The 19,642-nt window shown below is 34.4% G+C and overlaps 2 protein-coding genes across 2 annotated transcripts in view; one reads left to right on the top strand and one right to left on the bottom strand.

Moving 5' to 3' along the window:
* LOC113523095 (inactive dipeptidyl peptidase 10) overlaps window positions 1-19,642 on the top strand; it is a 329,346-nt gene that overhangs the window by 71,446 nt on the left and 238,258 nt on the right. The window lies entirely within an intron of this gene.
* LOC128200083 (uncharacterized) lies at window positions 12,768-15,401 on the bottom strand. Its single transcript, XM_052892218.1, has 2 exons — window positions 14,303-15,401; window positions 12,768-13,870 (listed from the first exon to the last, which is right to left on the bottom strand). Exons 1-2 carry the CDS (start codon window positions 15,102-15,104, stop codon window positions 13,269-13,271), a joined length of 1,404 nt encoding a protein of 467 aa, XP_052748178.1. The 5' UTR covers window positions 15,105-15,401; the 3' UTR covers window positions 12,768-13,268.

Below are 19,642 nucleotides of genomic sequence, written 5' to 3'. Positions count from 1 at the left end.
TAATAGACAATGTATATAAAAGGTTGATGTTTACTATAATATTACTCTATTGAACGTTTTATGTCATTAAAACAAGTAACATTTGTGATCAATGATTTATTAGTTAGCCAATTACCGTCACACGCGCCATTAATCCAAGTTTATACCGCACTGTAACCGTGTGATGGTCCCCCCCTCTGTGTGTGTGTACCCCTTTATATATTAACTACCTCTAAACTAACCTACACATGGAAAACCTACAAAGCCTAAGAAAAGCCTACGAAGGCTTTACCTAATGAAATCTATGAAAATATAATGAAAATCTACCCTAAAGAAAGGCCTAACACCCTCAATATAGCCCATACCTATATTACCTTATACACCCTAAACATCTTATGAATCTTAAAAAACCTTACAATAAACACATAATATTGAACAGATCTCTAGTAGAACACTTGATCATCTGGCCAGATAAATAAATATGTGATCGTCTAGTAATGTAGGACCCGTTGTGTGTGTAATAACCAAAAGGTTCTTTAATTGGTATATGATAGGAGTTAAATAATGAATATGATTGATAAATCTTTAAGGATTAAGAATAATTAGTGAATTATACTCATAATTCATGTAACTAGGAAGTTATGTTAATTTAATAGTAAATTACAGAATAACTGTAATAATAAAAAAAAAATGGGGGAGCGGTCGGGCCCCTCACACGCCCGGACCAGTGGAAGACTTTCCAACTATCTATAACTCTTCCTCCTAAAAGGTAGGGAAGGGTATTACTATTTATTAATGCACTCTGATGGTAATAAGGGAATGAGTATTCTCAGTTCCAAACCAAACATAAGTACATTTACTTCAACATTACAGTGGCTCCACCAGCCCCACGATGCTTCCAGTATAAATTAGTGTTTGCCAGAGGCAAACGAATCGGAACTGAAATCCCAGGATCACTCCGACACGAGAGCTTACTCATGGGCGATGACCCTTTCAGTCCTATATGGCGACATAGAGATCACCCACTAACAGTACGAAACTGTTTCCCAGCGTCACCCTGTTACGAGCTTACTCAATGGGGGTTTCCCTTCGGCTCCACAAGAGATCAGACCAAGAAGCGAGATCACCCAGACACCAGAACCTACTTTGATGGGACATAACCCTTCGGCCCTATAATGTGACATTAGAGATCACCTGTGAAGACAGTCCGATAGAGATGAAGATTTGTGTGATAGGGGATACCTTCCACACCCTGGAATTGGCCAAGCCATATAATGTTGATAATTGCTATATCATAACATAGCATTGTCAATTTAATATTATTTACTTAATACCAAGAATACTCAAGGTTCAAGTTACATCTGTTGATTAGGCCAGAGCCTAAGAACGAGTAGTCCAACCCATAGGTCGAGAGCTACTAAAAGTAATGAGTGCTATTGAATGAATTATAAGTCCAGTCAATTATATATAATATTATTGTTGATTAACCACATTGTGAATTAACCAATTATTTATTCAGAGAGATATATCTAAAGGAACTATAAGTCCTTTAAAAGACACTGATTAATCACAAGTTAACAACGTCTCGTGAAATAACCAGTTGGGTTTTCTATAAGTTTGAGGACACTAAGTCCAACAAGCTATTATTGTGTTGAGAGTAATAGAGATCTTTTGTAATATTTGTAGAGGTTTGATTAATCACATTGTGAAATAATCAGATTAAATAATTATGTAACTTTATAGAGAGGACTATAAGTCCTAATTGGTTGTTGTCATAAGTACTGATAAATTACACATTAAAGTGCCAGGTCAATTATTATATATAGGTATATAGGAAGGACAATAAGTCCTATTTGTGTATGTTGTAGTAGTAGAGGCAATATATTACATAATTATAATGTGAAAGATATAGATTAAATATATATTTGTATAGAAAGGACAGTAAGTCCCATACAATTATTGTAGCTGTACTATAGTTATACTATATCTACTTCCTTTTAGTGTCTTAGTAAACCTATTTACTAAGAGGATTTCTCAGATAAATAAGTGTTTTAGTGTTTAAATCATCATGATTAAATCCCTAAGAAATTAGGTCTTTAAATAATTATCATATCATTTAAGTGAAATTTCTCATATAAATAATTCCAATATTTCCCCTACAGTTATTATAAAATAATAGAAAATTATATAAATTTTCTATAGATTTAGATATAGAATCATAACGTGTATAATCTCCTTTTGTTTGACATCTGTCACATTAATGACGTATTGAATGACGTATTGATGTATTGAATTGAATTTTGATTATCTATCACAACTGTCAACGCAACAAACACCAGCAAGTTTGTTTATTTGTATTTGTCCAATATAATTAAATATAAAATCATCATATATCAACCGTAATATACAACTAAATTATCAGTGACATAAATAATCATGGTTTACACCAGAAATAATTAATAGTATCCAGTAATGCTGCAGTTTTATATTCATATCAATAGCCAAGCCTACCCCCAAATTCAAGAATGAACAGAAGATTAGAAGTTTAACATTCTTATTGCAATTGTACCCGCAACAATATATACATACAGCACTAATTATCAAGAACATTCCTCAAATACATGTGTGGTGAAGACCTTCCCAATATGCTATCTATTTGATTTCTAAACTCTAATGCAAATCCACTAAAGAAGCGAATAATCAGTGCCAGTGCTTGCTTTATCAATATTTAAAGTAACTGTCCCAACTTGATATTAATAGGTTCACATCTCCTTGGATGCAGCCCAACATATACAACCAACTCGACAATGAAATTTATAAAATACTAATATTATATTTTACCACCTGTATATCTCCATTCTATTCCCATAAATATTCAAAATATGTATATTAAATATAAATCCAATAAAGATTCACCAATCCCAACCCCGTCCGAACTTGTCCAGTCAATATAGCACGAACAAACAACACACATACAAACCCCATCGCCATGACAACCTTCCTCCTAAATATGAGTAAAATACATAGCTCACACTTGTCATTTAGTACTAATTTTACACTGTATCTCACACCTAGTTAAAAGTAACTATAGTCAGAGAATCCCTTAGTACATTTATTACCATTAGGAAACAAATCCACACCCATAATATCAGCACAATTAAATATTATTAGAAACCAGTAACACACACAGAATTGTTATTATCAGCTTGCTTACTACAACAAAATCAATATTAAAGTTTATAATAAATCAAGACAAAACATCTATTCAAACAATACAGGCCTGTCCACCATAAACATCCCACCGTTACATGAATCTATCTACCAACACAACAATGTATCAAAAGTAATACATTCACATAAAATCACCTGCAACAGCTAAGCTGTTTCTCTGTACATCTGGTGCAAAACAAATTCCCACATGTAATCATGGATAATTAAAAGTATACAAAAGAATCATTAGTACAATCGACCGAGCAATGGTATGAAAACACTCCACCATGAGACGCCAAGCATGAGCAGGTGTTCCAAATCAACACTGCAATAGTGTAACAAATACAACCACTCCATCATCATCATCGTCCCAACCATCACCAATCCACGACTGAACACAGGCAATTCCCCATAGACTGCCACTAGGAACGGCCCCAAACTCCTGCACCCACCGAGTCCCCACAATACACATAAAACAGTCACTCCAACCAATGGAGGCAGCCCTCACCACACTTGCATATACAGAGTCGCCACTCAATAACCCCTCCGTCTCATCAATGGTTGTTTCCCCAGCAATGAGACCAGACCACAGCCACCTCAGTCTATTTATCCTCAATAAATAAATAATTTATAGTAACTAGATATGAATTTAGTTAGTATTATAATAGTTTAATAGTTGATTCAATAAGTATTTGCCAAAACTGGACAATTAGAATATTGAGTCAAATCGATGAATTTCTATCAAACAGCCATATAATTGAATTTTGTATATGAGTAGAATAACGTAAGTATGTATTATTATTACGTAAATTATATTGATGTAGATCTTTGTTCAAATGTGATTGCATTTAACGATAAACGCATTACCTAAAGGTATATGGACTCGATTAAATACGTATATTAATAGTTGTTGGGAAAAATATCAAGTATAAACCCTGCCTGTGATCACAGTCAAAAATCTAACCACGTAGTAATAAATGGAACAAGCTCACCGGATTCTCCAGTCTTCCATTGACTCCCTTCACACACTTAATCGATAGTGATACACTAAGATCCCAAACCCCTTCATAGATCCAGTCACTCCTAGCCCCATATCCCAGCTATCCTCTTTTAATTTATTGCGCAGTTCCTAAAACACGACTCCCGCGCCATCTCCCCTTCTTTCTTTTCCTTTTCCACTGCGCAATTCCCAAAAACCGACTCCCGCGCGCCCGCCGATCTCCCGTCCCTCTTTTTTCTTTTTTTTTTTTTCTATTCTTTCTCCAACAACGTCATAGATTATGTCACCGAAGGGTAGATATTTCAATAATCAGATTTAGCCTATTATTCGAACTGAACTTTTCTTTAAATTCAATTTAATTATATGTTAACGTATTTTGGTATTTTATATTAAATTTATTATCGAATTTACAAAACTTTAAAGACTCTCATAAACCTTATTAAACTGTGTTGTATGTATCTTTTTTACACCTGATGATAAAAAGGTAAACTATAATTTGGTTATATATAAAATATAATATATTTTTGTTTAATTTATCCAATTTTCTTGTGACATCCACTACACTTTGGAAACACATCAAAGGAGTCTCCCTTCTGTGTCAATACTTCATACATGGCAACGTCCCCTCTGTACACTATTGTGAACCCCGACTTCAAAGCTTGTTTATATTAAATAGCTCAGCTCCCGCAGCGGCCACCCATAGGAACCCCTGTTTCTTTTATGTACTTATGGTATTAAACCCATTGTACTATAGGCGAACCGTCACAACCGGTTATTACAATTCACCAAAGCGTTAAATTGATTGTGTAATTATTAACCGACTCGGAAATGGATGCTCTCAATTGGACTGTATTTTGGTGTGTATATCACGTGATATGTTCAAAAATTCTGAGCTGACTTTACTATTTCTAGAATCGACACATTATAATCATGTCGTTGTTTAAAATATCTTATTTCTTTCGATTTCTAAATATGTGCATGATTTTAAATGAAAATCGAAATCAGCAATGCAACAGTGTGATATCAATACGGAAGTAAAGCCTAGAAATGATAGAAAGAATTAATAAAATCCGCCCAAAAATGGATATAAAAAAACATACATATAAATACATAGATAGACAAATACACATTGTTTCTTCCATAAGATTACAATAGTAAACTTATTATACATACAAACAATTACAAGAAATAATCACAGTGAGAAAACAATGGGTGACCTTATCGCTAAGAACGATCTCTTCCAGGCAACCTTTGGATGGAGAGGAGTAATTATAAACAGTCTGACTGGAGGCACGAAACTCTGTTCGCGTAATATATTTATATGTAATATCTAATTATAATAATAATAACCAATTAACATCTCACTACTGGCTCCGGTCTCTCCCCATAACATACATATTCCTAAAGGAATAACAAATACGTACATACATCGAATTAACAACAATATTTTCATGTGCCGATTAAAACAGCATCTTCTTTCCTCATAAACTTATGTTTGTGTATGTATATGTACGTATTTTGTATATGTAGACAGTTTTTTTTTTCTGTAATACAACTTAAAATGGCAAACAAGCTGACGGCCCACCTGATGGAAAGTGGTAACCGTCGCCTATAGACATGTGCAGTACCATGGATATAACAGAGTATACTGTTTCTCCCACGATACCCCCCATGCGTTGCCATTCCTGAGGACTCAGATGTTATTCCTCTGTACCCTGTAAATTGACGCCATATCCCACCCTTCAAACGGAATATTTTATATTAATATTTATCAAATATTTTATATATATATATATATTCTTATATACAGATATGTAAGTATATAAATTAGTTTGTATTCAGGAAAGCGTATTTTTTATTTCTTAATGGAAACAAACATACTGTTTCCTCTTCTTATTGTACGCACACTGCCCGCTGGTAATTAATGCTCCTTTCCACTCAGGGTTTGCTGGAAGAGAACTCTTACAGAGTTAAGTTCGAATGTTGTACATCTTTTTTTAAAATAAATTAAAACAATGTTAATGTACAATAAACTATAAATAAATAGCAACTTTCTTCTTTTTAAAGTCGGTTGTATAGCTAGAATACATAATAGCTATAAATATCCCATTTTTTGGCCAATTTACTGGCAACATTTTATGCTGCTTCAAATTTATCACCGAGTTACTATTCATGAGCAAGCTGCTTTAATCATAGTTTGCAAGCTATCTCCTACCTACCATCTCTAATACCAAAACTTTGAAGTTTGCAATCTTCTTTGATAAATCTATTTAATTTAACGTGAATGGATAAGTATACTTGTATTAAAAATATAGAGAAAAATAGGTATTTTACTAAAAAAACGAATTGCTGCTTCTATCATGATAAAATGAATACACATTTTTTATGTAACTTAGAATGGCAAACAAGCGGTCCACCCGATAGAAAATGGTGACCGTCGCCTATAGACGTGAGCAGTACCATGTACATAACTGAGTATACTGTTTTGCCCATGATACCCCCATGCGTTGCCATTCCTGAACACTCAGATGGTATTCCACTGTACCTTGTAAATTCACTGCCATATGCCACACTTTAAACCGAAACACGACTGCTTCACGGTAGTAACACGAATGGGACAGACAAGCAAACGACTTTTGTACAAAGTCTCCTTGTGGTAATCTGATAATCGCATTAATATAATTTTATACGAATAAATCGTAGCAATGAAGCTTGAATACTTACATATATAGAAATATCTTGTGCATTATAATTTGAAAAGAGTAACTGTTGAGTTTCTTATGGGGTTCTTCTTACCAGATAACAATGTTTAGAACTCAGCAATAGAAACTTAAAAATTGAGGATATAAAAGAGCTTGTAAATAAATTTATTTGCATAAAGATTATTTCTATTCTATTCTATGGAAGTGTAAATATAATTAATAAAAAAAAATATTTGTTATTATAATAAAAATAATTTGCAAATAATACAGAAGTAAATCCTATTAACCACCAAAATAATCATTTAAACCGTTTCGGTACTGGCCGATTGCACAAAAAAACCTACACGAAAAAATTTAGACGACTTTAGAACCCACTACCTTTTTAAAATAATTTAAATACCAAATTAACCGGAGAGACAGAAAAACGCTCGCCCCTTTCCAGTTTTATTCAAATGTGATCGATCACAAATTTATGGACAAATTAAGTACTGCACATATTATTACGTTCACCATTAGGGCAAAGCACATGCACACGCACACGCACACGCACACGCACACGCACACGCACACGCACACGCACACGCACACGCACACTAAATAGCAACCACAATTAAATCAGCTCAAAAAATAAGAGTATTAAAAAAGTATGCAGAAAAACCCAATAATATATCAATAGTATGTCGTTTCCTTACAATTTGTACCCCTTTAAAAAATATTTACTCTGTGGACAATCGTAATGGATATAAACCTTATTTTCTTGGACAAATTGGAATCAAACGTGACAAGCGGCGAGTTTATCACTAATCGATACAGATTAATTTAGTTTATTGACAGACTATTCAATCACCGCAAAATTATCCGGAAATTTAAACTGTTTGATGTCCATCAGTTTTGAACCTTAAATATTTAAGCTAGGATAATATATTACTAAAAGAATAAGCTAAAGTGCCAATGAGCCGGTTACATAGCTTGAAGAACCGAAAACCGATGGGGAAGAAAATTCTTGAGTGGCGACTCCGTGCGGTAAAAATAATGTAAGATGCCCCTCTACTAGATAAAGTAATAAACTTAGGTGCATTGCAGGATATTAGTGGATACAGGTGGCTCAAGATTATTCTTTATGGCGGTCTATGTGGAAGGCTTATATTCAACGACCACAAGTGCATTGCAAGGAATTTGTGGATACAAGTCACTCAAGACTGTTCTTTACATCTATGGGAAAGGCCTGTTTTTAATAGTGAATAAATAAAGCCAGATATGAACATGATGAATATATTACTTGGCTACGAGCCCCGACGCTCTCAGAGTGAATCTGTTCAGCTGTTTTAAAAGTTCACAGTCAGTTTGTTGGTGCAGAATTCATAATCACCGCACGTCCTCAACTTTTCCTTTATAATCGCAGCGTTTCGCGTTTGTATTTTCTTCATGTTCCGCTCACAACACTAAATGCGGATGTACCGCAGTTCCGCAGTTGCAGCCCGCGTGTACACACAATAGGGGTGGAAAATATCTAAAAATAACTACACGTTGTAGTTACCACATGTGTATTTTTACCACCAAGGTGCCAGGCAAGCGTATTGCCCACGTGATGGTAAGCGTGTGTGTGAATGTGGTGCTGGAGAAGGATGGAGAAAATTAGCTGAAAGGATCGAATTAGCAATGAGGAGGTCCTGCTTCGGGTTAAGGAAAAAAGACAAATTATTAGAACTATTGAGGACAGAAGGGGAAAAATGTTGGGACACTTGATACGACACGACGAACTTATGAACATTATAATAGAAGGAAGGAGGGGGAGAAAGAGACCGAGACATAGTTACATCAGGCAGATCAAGGAAGGAGTTAGTGTCGTGTCGTATCAAGAGGTGAAGAGACTCGCTGAAAATCGTAGTGAGTGGCAAGAGCTCCACCGACAAGAGCGCAGCTCTTAAATAGATAGATAGATAGATGGTAAGCGGTTACCGTAGCCTAGGAACGCCTGCAATATCAGGGGTATTTTTTTATGGGTGATAATGAAATAGTAACCCCACCCGCGCTATCGATATACACCGACGGGGCACCAGTGAAGGATGATAGGTGAGGATGAAACAGGTCAGTTAGCCCCTCGTGAGGAATTCAACAAGAATTGTTCACGATGGTTTCCAGGGGGAACCACGTAGAGATCGACCTGATAAGGCATATTGCTAGTAATGAGGCTGTCACACTCCATAGCTAACTCGCATAACTAAGCTCGCGGTTCCCCCTGGAAACTATCATAGTTAATTCCTGATGAATTCATCATGATGGGCTAACTGACCTGTTTTCATTCTCATCGATCACCTTTCACTGGTGCCGCGCCAGCGTATCCCGTTATAGCGCAAGCGGGGTTACCATTCTTTTTACACCCATAAAAAAAACCTTGCCCATAGCTTGTAAACTGTTAATAAAGGGTTGTAATTTGCAGTTTCTTTTTTTTTTTTTTAATCTGTTGCTATCCCTGCGCGCCAGGGTGATTAAAATATTAATGTTTACATAATATTATATATTACGTGGCAGATACTGCGTCTTACAGGTGCAAGTTCATTGAACTGTTAACAGATTCTAAATGTCACTTGTAACAAAAGGTTGTCCTGAAGTCTGTCTAAATAAAGTAACTTTGGATGGTAATACCATCATCATTATGTAAGCTTTTAAATGTCCACTGCTGAACACAAGTTACAGGGTACAGAGGAATAACACCTGAATCCTCAGGAATGGCAACGCATGGGGGTATCATGGGCGAAACAGTATACTCTGTTATGTCCATGGTACTGCTCATGTCTATACATGGAATATATCTGGTCAATTCTGTACATGGAATATATTTCCAAAATAACTATCAGGGGGTGATTAGTGATCGACACTGATGCCAAAAATGCAATCAGTAAAATTTTTGTCTGTCTGTCTGTATGTTCGTTATAGAAATAAAAACTACTCGACGAATTTTAACGAAACTTGGTACAATTATTCTTCATACTGCTGGGCAGGTTACAGTATACTTTTCATCACGCTACGATCAATAGGAGCAGAGCAGTGAAGGGAAATGTTGGGAAAACGGGAGAAGTTACTCAATTTTTAAGCTTCTGTCGCGTGTGCAGCTTTAATGGCCAATTTTTTAATTGTAAAAATGTCCACCCGTGCGACGCCGGGACGAGCCGCTAGTGTTAAAATAAATACCTGTATTAAGCATATGCGTTAAAATTGTATTATATCTAATGTTAATTTATTTATGAGGATTAGAAGAAACTTATTTTTTATATCAGTTGAAAAATAACTCGACTTTTTATAAACGCCTTCCTTTATAGGCGTAAATGGAAGCGCTTATAAAAACTCCACTCGCGTACGACTCATAAATTTATTATTTACGACATTAACCCGCTGTGTATTAGAACGCAGCTTTACATCTCAAAGTTACAAGACAGTAATATGAGCATCATGCGGACAAAGCAAGGGTAACGTAAAAATTATATCGTTGCGGTGCGAACTTGCGCATTGCGGATGATCGGCCAGCGGTCTCACTGCGAGCGGGTAGCGATTGATTATAATTTTTTTTATACATTGAAAATAAAATGATAGCGTCGCTTTATTTATTTATTTATTTATTTATATCATAAACCGGGTGAGCTTTACATTCTCCCAATACGCTCATCCAGGAAAACATCAGTACGGTAATACATATGCATAATTAAATGGAATAATATTAATTAAATTTAAAGCACATAACAATATAATAAATAACATCTATATCTTAAATCTCTGAACACAAACACTCTGTGGTTATCAGGCAAAACTCCAGCAAGTTGGAGGCAAACACGTCTAATTGTTAATACTGTATCAAAACATCGTTGAGTACTTTATGCAAGTGAGAGGAGACTTTGCTCGGCCAACTCTGTTTTTTTTAACGGAATATATGCCAATTGGCAATGTCATTGCACAATATAAAAATATGTGCAATGACATTGCCAATGCGTTAGAGAAGGATAGACATATAAAAACGCATATAGATAAGATATCTCACTTGGTTCTATTGTACGTATAAGTCTACCAAATTCAGATACAACCTGCTTGCATACTTTCTACATAAACTGTGTCGAATATATAATCTAGTAATGTAAAATTTGTCATTGACAAATAATTGACGTATCAAACATTTTCTATACACTAACCAGCTAGGAATTGAGAAAAATAGCAACTGATGGTGTATCTTTCGTCCTCTTTTTGCTAGTTATATTTACATAAGAAGAAAAGAGGCAATTATATGATTTACAGTTTTTATTTCATCATTGCTTCTATGTAATTCCTTGTTCTTAGGTGCCAATAAAGTGTAAATTATAGACATACACCAGCGAGGTAACAGTGAGTCGTAATATTCTGAAATCTAGGATCAAGTTTTTACTTCGCAAAACAATGTTGTACTGACAATGAGGTGATGTTCCTGGAAATTTGATCAATTTACCTTTTTTATATTTGTACTAGCTTTTACTCACCATTTTATCCGTATGTGATATCCGTGGGAAATATTCACTAATCGGGATTCAAACTTGCTTGTGTCCGTCTTCATTGTGATTATTTAAGCCGTCAAGCCACCAAAAAGTAACAAACAAACACACTTTTACATTGATTATATTAGTAAAAACATATTTTTTTATATTCCTTTTTATGTAAATGTTGCTTGATATTTGTTCTTTACATAGATATTCTAAGCAATTTTCTTTCTTTCTCTTTTACACTACTGAAGTGGCAAACAAGCATACAGCCCACCTGATGATAAGCAGTTACTATAGCATATGAACGCCTGCAATACCAAAAGCATCACACGCGTATCGTCGACTCTGAGAAAACATTTTGTCCCTTTTTTGACATACCCCAAGCTGTATCTGAAACCGTGCTGTACGTGACCAACTAGACTTTAAAGTATGGAGTTAAACTCCCTGTCGATGGTAAACTCTTCGATGGTAGAAAGTAAAGAATTCTTCTGCGCATGTTCTATTAAAATTATGCCCAATTTTTTTTAAATACTTTTATTCAAAGGAATCAGTAGCTGCCACTATGTATTACAAATAAACAAACAATGTAACGTCATTGTAATAGACATTTTATGACATCCAATGGAACCACTTTATGATTGTTTTATGTTCTCACAGTGTCATGTCATAGAAATCCTTTAGTAAAGATAGAACGGTGTATATATCATATATTGCTCAAACTATATCAGTAGTGTAGATTGGTACACCACGGGACTTTTAAGAAAGATATTCGTAATAGCAAACAAGTTGAGAGCCCTCCTTAATTTTTTTTAATGGAACAATGAAATGGTAACCCCGCCTACGCTATCGATATACACTGGCGGGGCACCAGTGAGTGATGATAAGTGAGGATGAAGCAGGTCAGTTTGCCCATCATGATGAATTTATCAAAAATTAACTGTGATGGTTTCCAGGGGGAACCGCGTGGAGGTCGACCTGATAAGGTATATTGCTAGCAATATGACAGTCAGACTCCATTACTAACAATCCCTTTCCTCCCCAGCTCACCATTATTAATACTATACCCGTGGACTATCATGAATAAAATATTGTAGATGCACAACTATGGACGTAATATAAATATTACATGGCAAAAGATTAAACTTTAACCCTCTCTTTTTAATTTTAGAGCTGGTAACATCATAGCAGGAATAGCAATGCATGGGAGTATCATAGGCGAAACAGTATAGAATAGAATAGAATAGAATAGAAATCATTTATTCAAATAAACTTACATTGAAGCACTTTTGAAAAGTCATTACATTTTTTTTAATTTACCGCTCGTTCGGAAAGCTGTCTCATCACAAGAAGAACGAGCAAGAAACTTGCGTGATGCTCTTTTAAATAATTTTATTATTATTTTACATTTTTAAGTTTAATTGTGTGAATACAAACCACCAATTAGCACTAATTCAATTAAATACTCAAAAAGAAAAAAAAAAATTGAATACATAACCAACTGGTTAAACAATTAATAAGAGGAAATCAGTCATAGTGATTAGAGCAGACCAGTCCCTACAAGCAGCACCCGTTCACGAGTATGACGGATGAGCCAGCCATCACTGCGCTCGACCATATTTTAGGGAGCCCAATGACCCGGCCCACCACGCCGCCACAAGTCTGGACATTTTAGTGAGCATGACTACTCAAAACACTAGACCACGTCAAAGCTACTCACAATTGCCATCTGATAGTTATAGTATTCACATTTTACATAAGAATGCATGCGGCAATTAATACAAAAAACCGCTACGCTTTCATATTTCTAAAATTAATCAATTAAATCAAGAAAGCAATGAGAAAATAAAATTATAACGTTGTATGCTAATAAACTAATTATTTACTTGATATGTTGTCATCTATGAATTCGTCTATCCTGTAATAGGCTTTCTTACATAAAAATTGTTTAATATAAGATTTGAATTGCCTCTCTGTCAGATTTAATGCAGATTCCGGCAGTTTATTATAAAATCTTATGCAATTACCATAGAATGAATTACTGATTTTGTGCAGACGGCATTTAGGTAAAATAAGCTTATTTATATTGCGTAAGTTTCTACTTGTACAGTCTTTGAGTTTTTTAAAACTCGCTAAGTTCTTCCGTGTATACATAATATTTTCATAAATGTATTGTGAAGTAACTGTGAGGATATTTGAGTCTTTAAAGCACTGACGTAATGACTCTCTTGAACCCATACCATAAATAGAACGTATGGCTCTCTTTTGTAAAACAAATATAGTATTTATATCGGCTGCTTTACCCCACAGCAGTATGCCATAAGACATTATGCTATGGAAATAACTAAAATATACAAGTTTAGCCGTCGCCACGTCTGTTAATTGCCTAATTCTTCTAATTGCATATGCAGCAGAACTGAGTCTACTGGCCAATTTTGAAATATGGGGCCCCCATTGTAATTTCGAGTCCACTGTTATACCTAAAAAAACTGTATCATTAACAAAATTTACTATTTCGTCATTAAGCAATAACTGTGTATTTATTAGTCTTACATTAGGAAGTGTAAATTTTATACACTTTGTTTTGCTGGAATTTAATAATAGGTTATTACATGTAAACCAATTTAATATTGCAGACATAGCACAATTTACATCGTCTAATTGATTACTTTGACGTCCAATTTTAAACACTAACGAAGTATCATCCGCAAACAGCACTATATCTGCAATTTTCTCTACCATAAAGGGAAGGTCATTTATGTAGATTAAAAAGAGAAAGGGGCCTAAGATTGACCCTTGTGGAACGCCCATCTTAATATTAGCTCCCTTAGATTTTACACCGTCAATATCTACAGTTTGAACCCTATCCTCTAAATAAGTTCTCATTAATTTTAGATCATTATCTCTTATACCATAATGTTCGAGCTTGTACAAAAGCGTTTTATGATCCACACAATCAAATGCCTTTGATAGGTCACAAAAAACTCCGAGTGCATCCTGTGACCTCTCCCAAGATTCGAAAATATGTGTCATTAGCGCAACACCTGCGTCAGTGGTAGACTTGCCGGCGGTGAAACCATATTGCTGACTGTGAAGCAGTCCGTTAACCCTGAAGTGATGTAACATTTGATTTAACATTATCTTTTCAAACACCTTACTTAGAACTGGCAAAATAGATATAGGTCTATAGTTCCCTGGCTCAAATTTATCTCCTGATTTAAATAGTGGGATTAATTTGCTAAATTTCATTAAATGTGGAAAAACGCCATTATCAATACATTTATTAAAAATAGTGGCTAGATATGGAGCAACAATATCTATGAAAGAACTAACTACTTTTACAGACATGCCCCAAAGGTCTTCCGTATTTTTTAAATTTAGCTGTTTGAATATTTTTATGATATGAAAGGGGCTAACATGTGAAAATTTAAATCTTAAAGAACAACAACCGATATTAGTCTCTAGTAATTTTTTTGCTCGAGATTGAGATGAGTCCAGAGAAGATGTAATATCAATCGGAATATTAGCAAAAAAATCTTCAAAAATATTAACTACATCTTTTGTTGTTGTTATTAATTTATTATCATAATTTAATGTAAATTGATTACAGGCTATTTTAGATCTTCCAGTTTCTTTATTTATAATGCTCCAGATGGTTTTAATTTTGTCAGAAGACTGCTTAATTTGTTTATTAAAATAATTAGACTTAGCCATAATACAAACTTTTTTAAAAATTTTAGAATAATTTTTTACATAAGTGGTGAATTTGTCATCAAATCGATATTTTTTTTGATCGTATAAATCAAACAAAATATTTCTACTTTTAAGTATTCCTACTGTTGCCCATTCCGTGAATTTAGATTTAACATGAACTTCTTTTTTCTTGAAAAATTGTTATATCCATGGTACTGCACATGTATATAGGCGACAGATGCCACTTTCCATCAAGTGAGCCGTCAGCTTGTTTGCCATTTAAAGTTGCATAAAAAATTAAAAAAAAAATCAAATGTATTCCTATAATTTAAAGAGCAATATCTCTAAACAATATTTTTCTAATTTAAACTTTTTATCACAGGATATGTACGTAAGTATAATTATTTGAACGCTTATCGCTAGCAGTGAGACCAAAGCATTGTTTGAACCCAAATTTCTCACAAGATTATTTATAAGGTTTATTTATTTTAGTCCACATGTGAGACTAGCCACGTCTCTCTGCGATATATCTCCTAAAAGACTAGAGCCATCTTTTAAAAGACTGGAGGTATTACGCGAAAATCGTCAGATGTCAGAATTTATGCTTTATATCAACGTAGAATTGTTAAAAAGTTTTTTTTTGATGGGTGAAAATGGTATGGTAACCTCGCCTGCGCTAACCGGGATACGCTGGCGGAGCACCAGTGAAGGGTGATAGATGAGAACGAAAACAGGCCAGTTAGTCATGATGAATTCATAAGGAATTAACCATGATAGTTTCCAGAGAGAACCGTGAGGAGGTCGACCTGGTTGGGTATATTGCTAGCAATGGGATTTTCAGTCTTCATTACTAACAATCCCTTTCCCCCCTGTTGAAAAGGTTGAAAATTTTATGTGAAATAATTAAAATTGTCGGAACTATTACGTTAATATCGTAATCCTTTGAATAAAAAACCGTATATTATACTTTTTATGGGATGGTAATGGAATGGTAACCCTGCCTGTGCTATCGATGTACACTGGTGGGGCACCAGTGTACATCGAATGATAAACAACTGAGGATGAAATCAGGTAAGCCTAATTGTGTTGAAGGAAAGATAGAGGGCAAAAGAGAAAGAGGAAGACCGAGGATTAACTACATGGGACAGATAAAGGAAACACTAGGCGTCATGTCGTATAGGGAGATAAAGGATATGGCCTGGGATAGAGCTGGCTGGAGGAAGATGCATGAATTAGTTGCACCGACAAGAGGAAACTCTTAAATGAAAATGAGAAAGAGTTAAATAAATAAATCTTCAAGTCGCAAGTCACCTTGTCAAAGATTTCGGCAATGCATGTGTACATATACAAGCTGTTTTGGCTATTTACTCTCAAGATACGCTCAGTTTTCATCCATATTGTAATTCACATTTTGGTCCACTTTTGTGACACACAGTTGTGACAAAATCTGTTATTTCAATTTATAAACTAAACTACTGAATAGATTTTAATAAAATTGTCATTGTATATTTTTATTTATGGTGCAATAAAGAGTTAAATAAATAAATATATATAATTAATGTTCTGTTAAAAGGAGATTAGAGATTCATTCAGCTTTAAATGCAGGGATATAGCAGGCCTGTCGGAGAAGACAATGGCATTGTCCGCAGTACAGCTTCATAGCAGTGTCACTAACAGTCTCGGCTGGCTTTGTCTCACTTTTATCTTTCAATCGGAGTAGATACAGCGATCGTTTCCTTTGTAGCCTGTAACACGATACCTTATCTAAAATGGCCTTATATTTCTAAATGATTTTCAATAAAATATTATGATATTATTTTAAGAATTCATATATAATAGATATGTATAAATATATATTATAAAAGTATATATATATATATATATACACATATTTATAGCTATATATATATATATATATATAGCTAGCTATAAATATTATATCACTTCTTTTACATTACACTTTGACATTCAGCTATTTTTAGAGCGGTGCAAATGAAAAATTTGCAAGATTAAAGTGATTTATTTTTAAAAAGCAAATATATTTTTCACAGAATTCGTGATCTTTTACAACTCTGTTTGAAGTTTACATTATATTTATGCAATTTAAATTCTCTTTTTTTATCGTACAAAAATACCACTCTCAAGGAAACGTATTTGATATTTTTAACCGACTTATATAAAATCATCGTTTTCATCACCATATCAGCTGTTAACTGTCCACTGCTGAACATAGGCCCTCCTCCCTATTCCCCCAATAGGGGAATTCACCAGTAGTTGCTTCATTTGGCAGGCGTGTTGACAATCGCAGTAAGTCTTGGATGATGTTTTAAGAGGGACGTTGCTGCCCATCCCTCGACAATTAAGTTCGTAAAATGAAAGTTCCTAATTTAGCTATTTTTTTACATGTATGAATGAATGAATATACTTTATTTGGATTATACTTTATTTGGATTATACAATATAGGGAATAAGCAAATTAATTAATAAATGTAACAATACAGTATGTTTGTTTATTTATTTCAATAATAAAGTCCTCTATTTTTTCACATACACAATTTGTTTTCAATATGCAGAATTATTTTGTTTAATTGTTGATAATAGAATAGTAAACTCATCGGTATGTGCCATTTTCAATGATACTCCATTAAAGATTGGATTGGATTAAAGATTGGGGAGGATGGAAATTTTGTCTCTCCGTCTTTATATTCTTTCCGATATCACGTAAAAACTACTACACCTAAACGATGCGGTTTTCACAGTTATGTTACTAAAGATCTAACTTAAAATCTGATATATGTTTCATCTTCAAGAAGTAAAAGTTTTACTACGTCTAAAAACTTCTTACTTTCACGTATACAAAGTAACGGGCGAGAATCTTGTCCAATATAAAATGAGATTAGACTCTATAAACTACATGTTAGAACACGAAATATGTTGTCAACTTAATTTTGTTTTGTACAATATTGTGCTCGGTCATTATGTCCACTTTGAGTTACACTTGCCCTTGCGTTGAAAGTTTGGGAACCGAAAAACTTGTATAATTCACTTTGGTAGTTAGAAAGAGATGTATCTTTTGACGTAGGTAATCGAGTTTACAAGAATCAAGTTGAAACTTTTTTATATAAAAGAAAAATAATGAGATTGTGTCCCACAAAAAGTTGAGCCAATTTCAAGCAAAATTTATTAGTTTAATTAGTTTTTACTCGCGACTTCGTACGCATGCATCTTGAAACAAACAGACAGTGATACGACAAATTAAAAAATTATCGTTACGCATGCACGCACACACGCACTCGCATTCACGCACACACACACACACACACACACACACACACACACACACGCACGCACGCACGCACGCACGCAAGCACGCACGCACGCACGCACGCACACACGCACGCATGCACGCACGCACACACTCAAACGCACACGCGCACACACACTTGTGTGTTCTATATTCTCAAAATGCATTCTTAAATCTTTCGCGTCATCCCTCTCATGATTTGTTGTGCACAAACAATAAAATTGAATGATCGAGCATAGTCATCTATCATCAGAACAGCGCGCTGACGTGGCATTTACACGCGCTCGCTATATATTTAATTGAATGATTAATCGATGACATATCCGTGATGATTCGATGTTATGTAAGTAATACGTTCCTTCAATTGACATAATTATGTTACTTTTTTATGTATTTTCCTTTTTCTTTGTTTGTAATTTTTTATTTCTTTTTTTTTAGCGTATATATCTATACCTGTTGTTATTTATGTGCTGCAAACAATGCAAATAAATTATATATCCATCTATCTATTTATAACATACACCTAACGGGGGGAAAAGGGATTGTTAGTAAAGGGGAGGTTAGTTCCCATTGTTAACAATATACCCTATCAGGTCGACCTCCACACGGTTCCCCCTGGAAACTATCGTGACTAATTTATCGTTGAATTCGTCACGATGGGTTGCCTGACCTGCTTCATCCTCACCTATCACCTCTCATTGGTACCCCGCCAGTGTATACCGATATCATGCAATTTTCACCCATAAAAAAAAACATACACTTAACTGTTTTATAAATATTACAAGTTTAGTATTGCTCGCAATCTCTAAGTAATTTGGGGCCAATCTGTAAGTAATTTTTTTTAGATAGAAAAAAACCAAACTCGCTTTATAACTGACAGAGTTATTATGTAACAAACATAAAAAACATAAAAAAAAACTAAATTTAGAACCTCCTTATATTATTATAGATAGATAGATACTCTTTATTGTTTCCTCCAAAAGATTACAATAGGAAATTTATTATAAATATAAACAATTACAAGAAATAATCACAGTGAGAAAACAATGGGCGACCTTATCGCTAAGAGCGATCTCTACCAGGCAACCTTTGGATGGAGAGGAGTAATTATAAACAATTTGATTGGAGGCACGAAACTCTGTTCGTTTTTTAAATACATAGTCATAACTTTTAAAAACACAACTTACATGCTAAGTCTCTTATGAGTACAGCCAATGACGGATTTTATTGATACAAATGAAAATTATAATTCTAG

The sequence above is a fragment of the Galleria mellonella genome, unplaced genomic scaffold, assembly GCF_026898425.1.
Source record: "Galleria mellonella isolate WM207_F2 unplaced genomic scaffold, CSIRO_AGI_GalMel_v1 utg109, whole genome shotgun sequence".
Classification (NCBI taxonomy): Eukaryota; Metazoa; Arthropoda; class Insecta; order Lepidoptera; family Pyralidae; genus Galleria; species Galleria mellonella.
The sequence above is the reverse complement of the archived record's forward strand: the minus strand, read 5'-3'. Positions and strand labels throughout refer to the sequence as shown.

What these genes read in the sequence shown, in the direction of transcription:
- LOC128200083 (XM_052892218.1), bottom strand. Translation starts at nt 15,104, where the DNA reads ATGGCTAAGTCTAATTATTTTAATAAACAAATTAAGCAGTCTTCTGAC. An exon ending in GTACAAGCTCGAACATTATG is followed by an intron (nt 13,871 to 14,302) that starts GTATAAGAGATA and finishes CAGTTTTTTTAG; the next exon opens with GTATAACAGTGGACTCGAAA.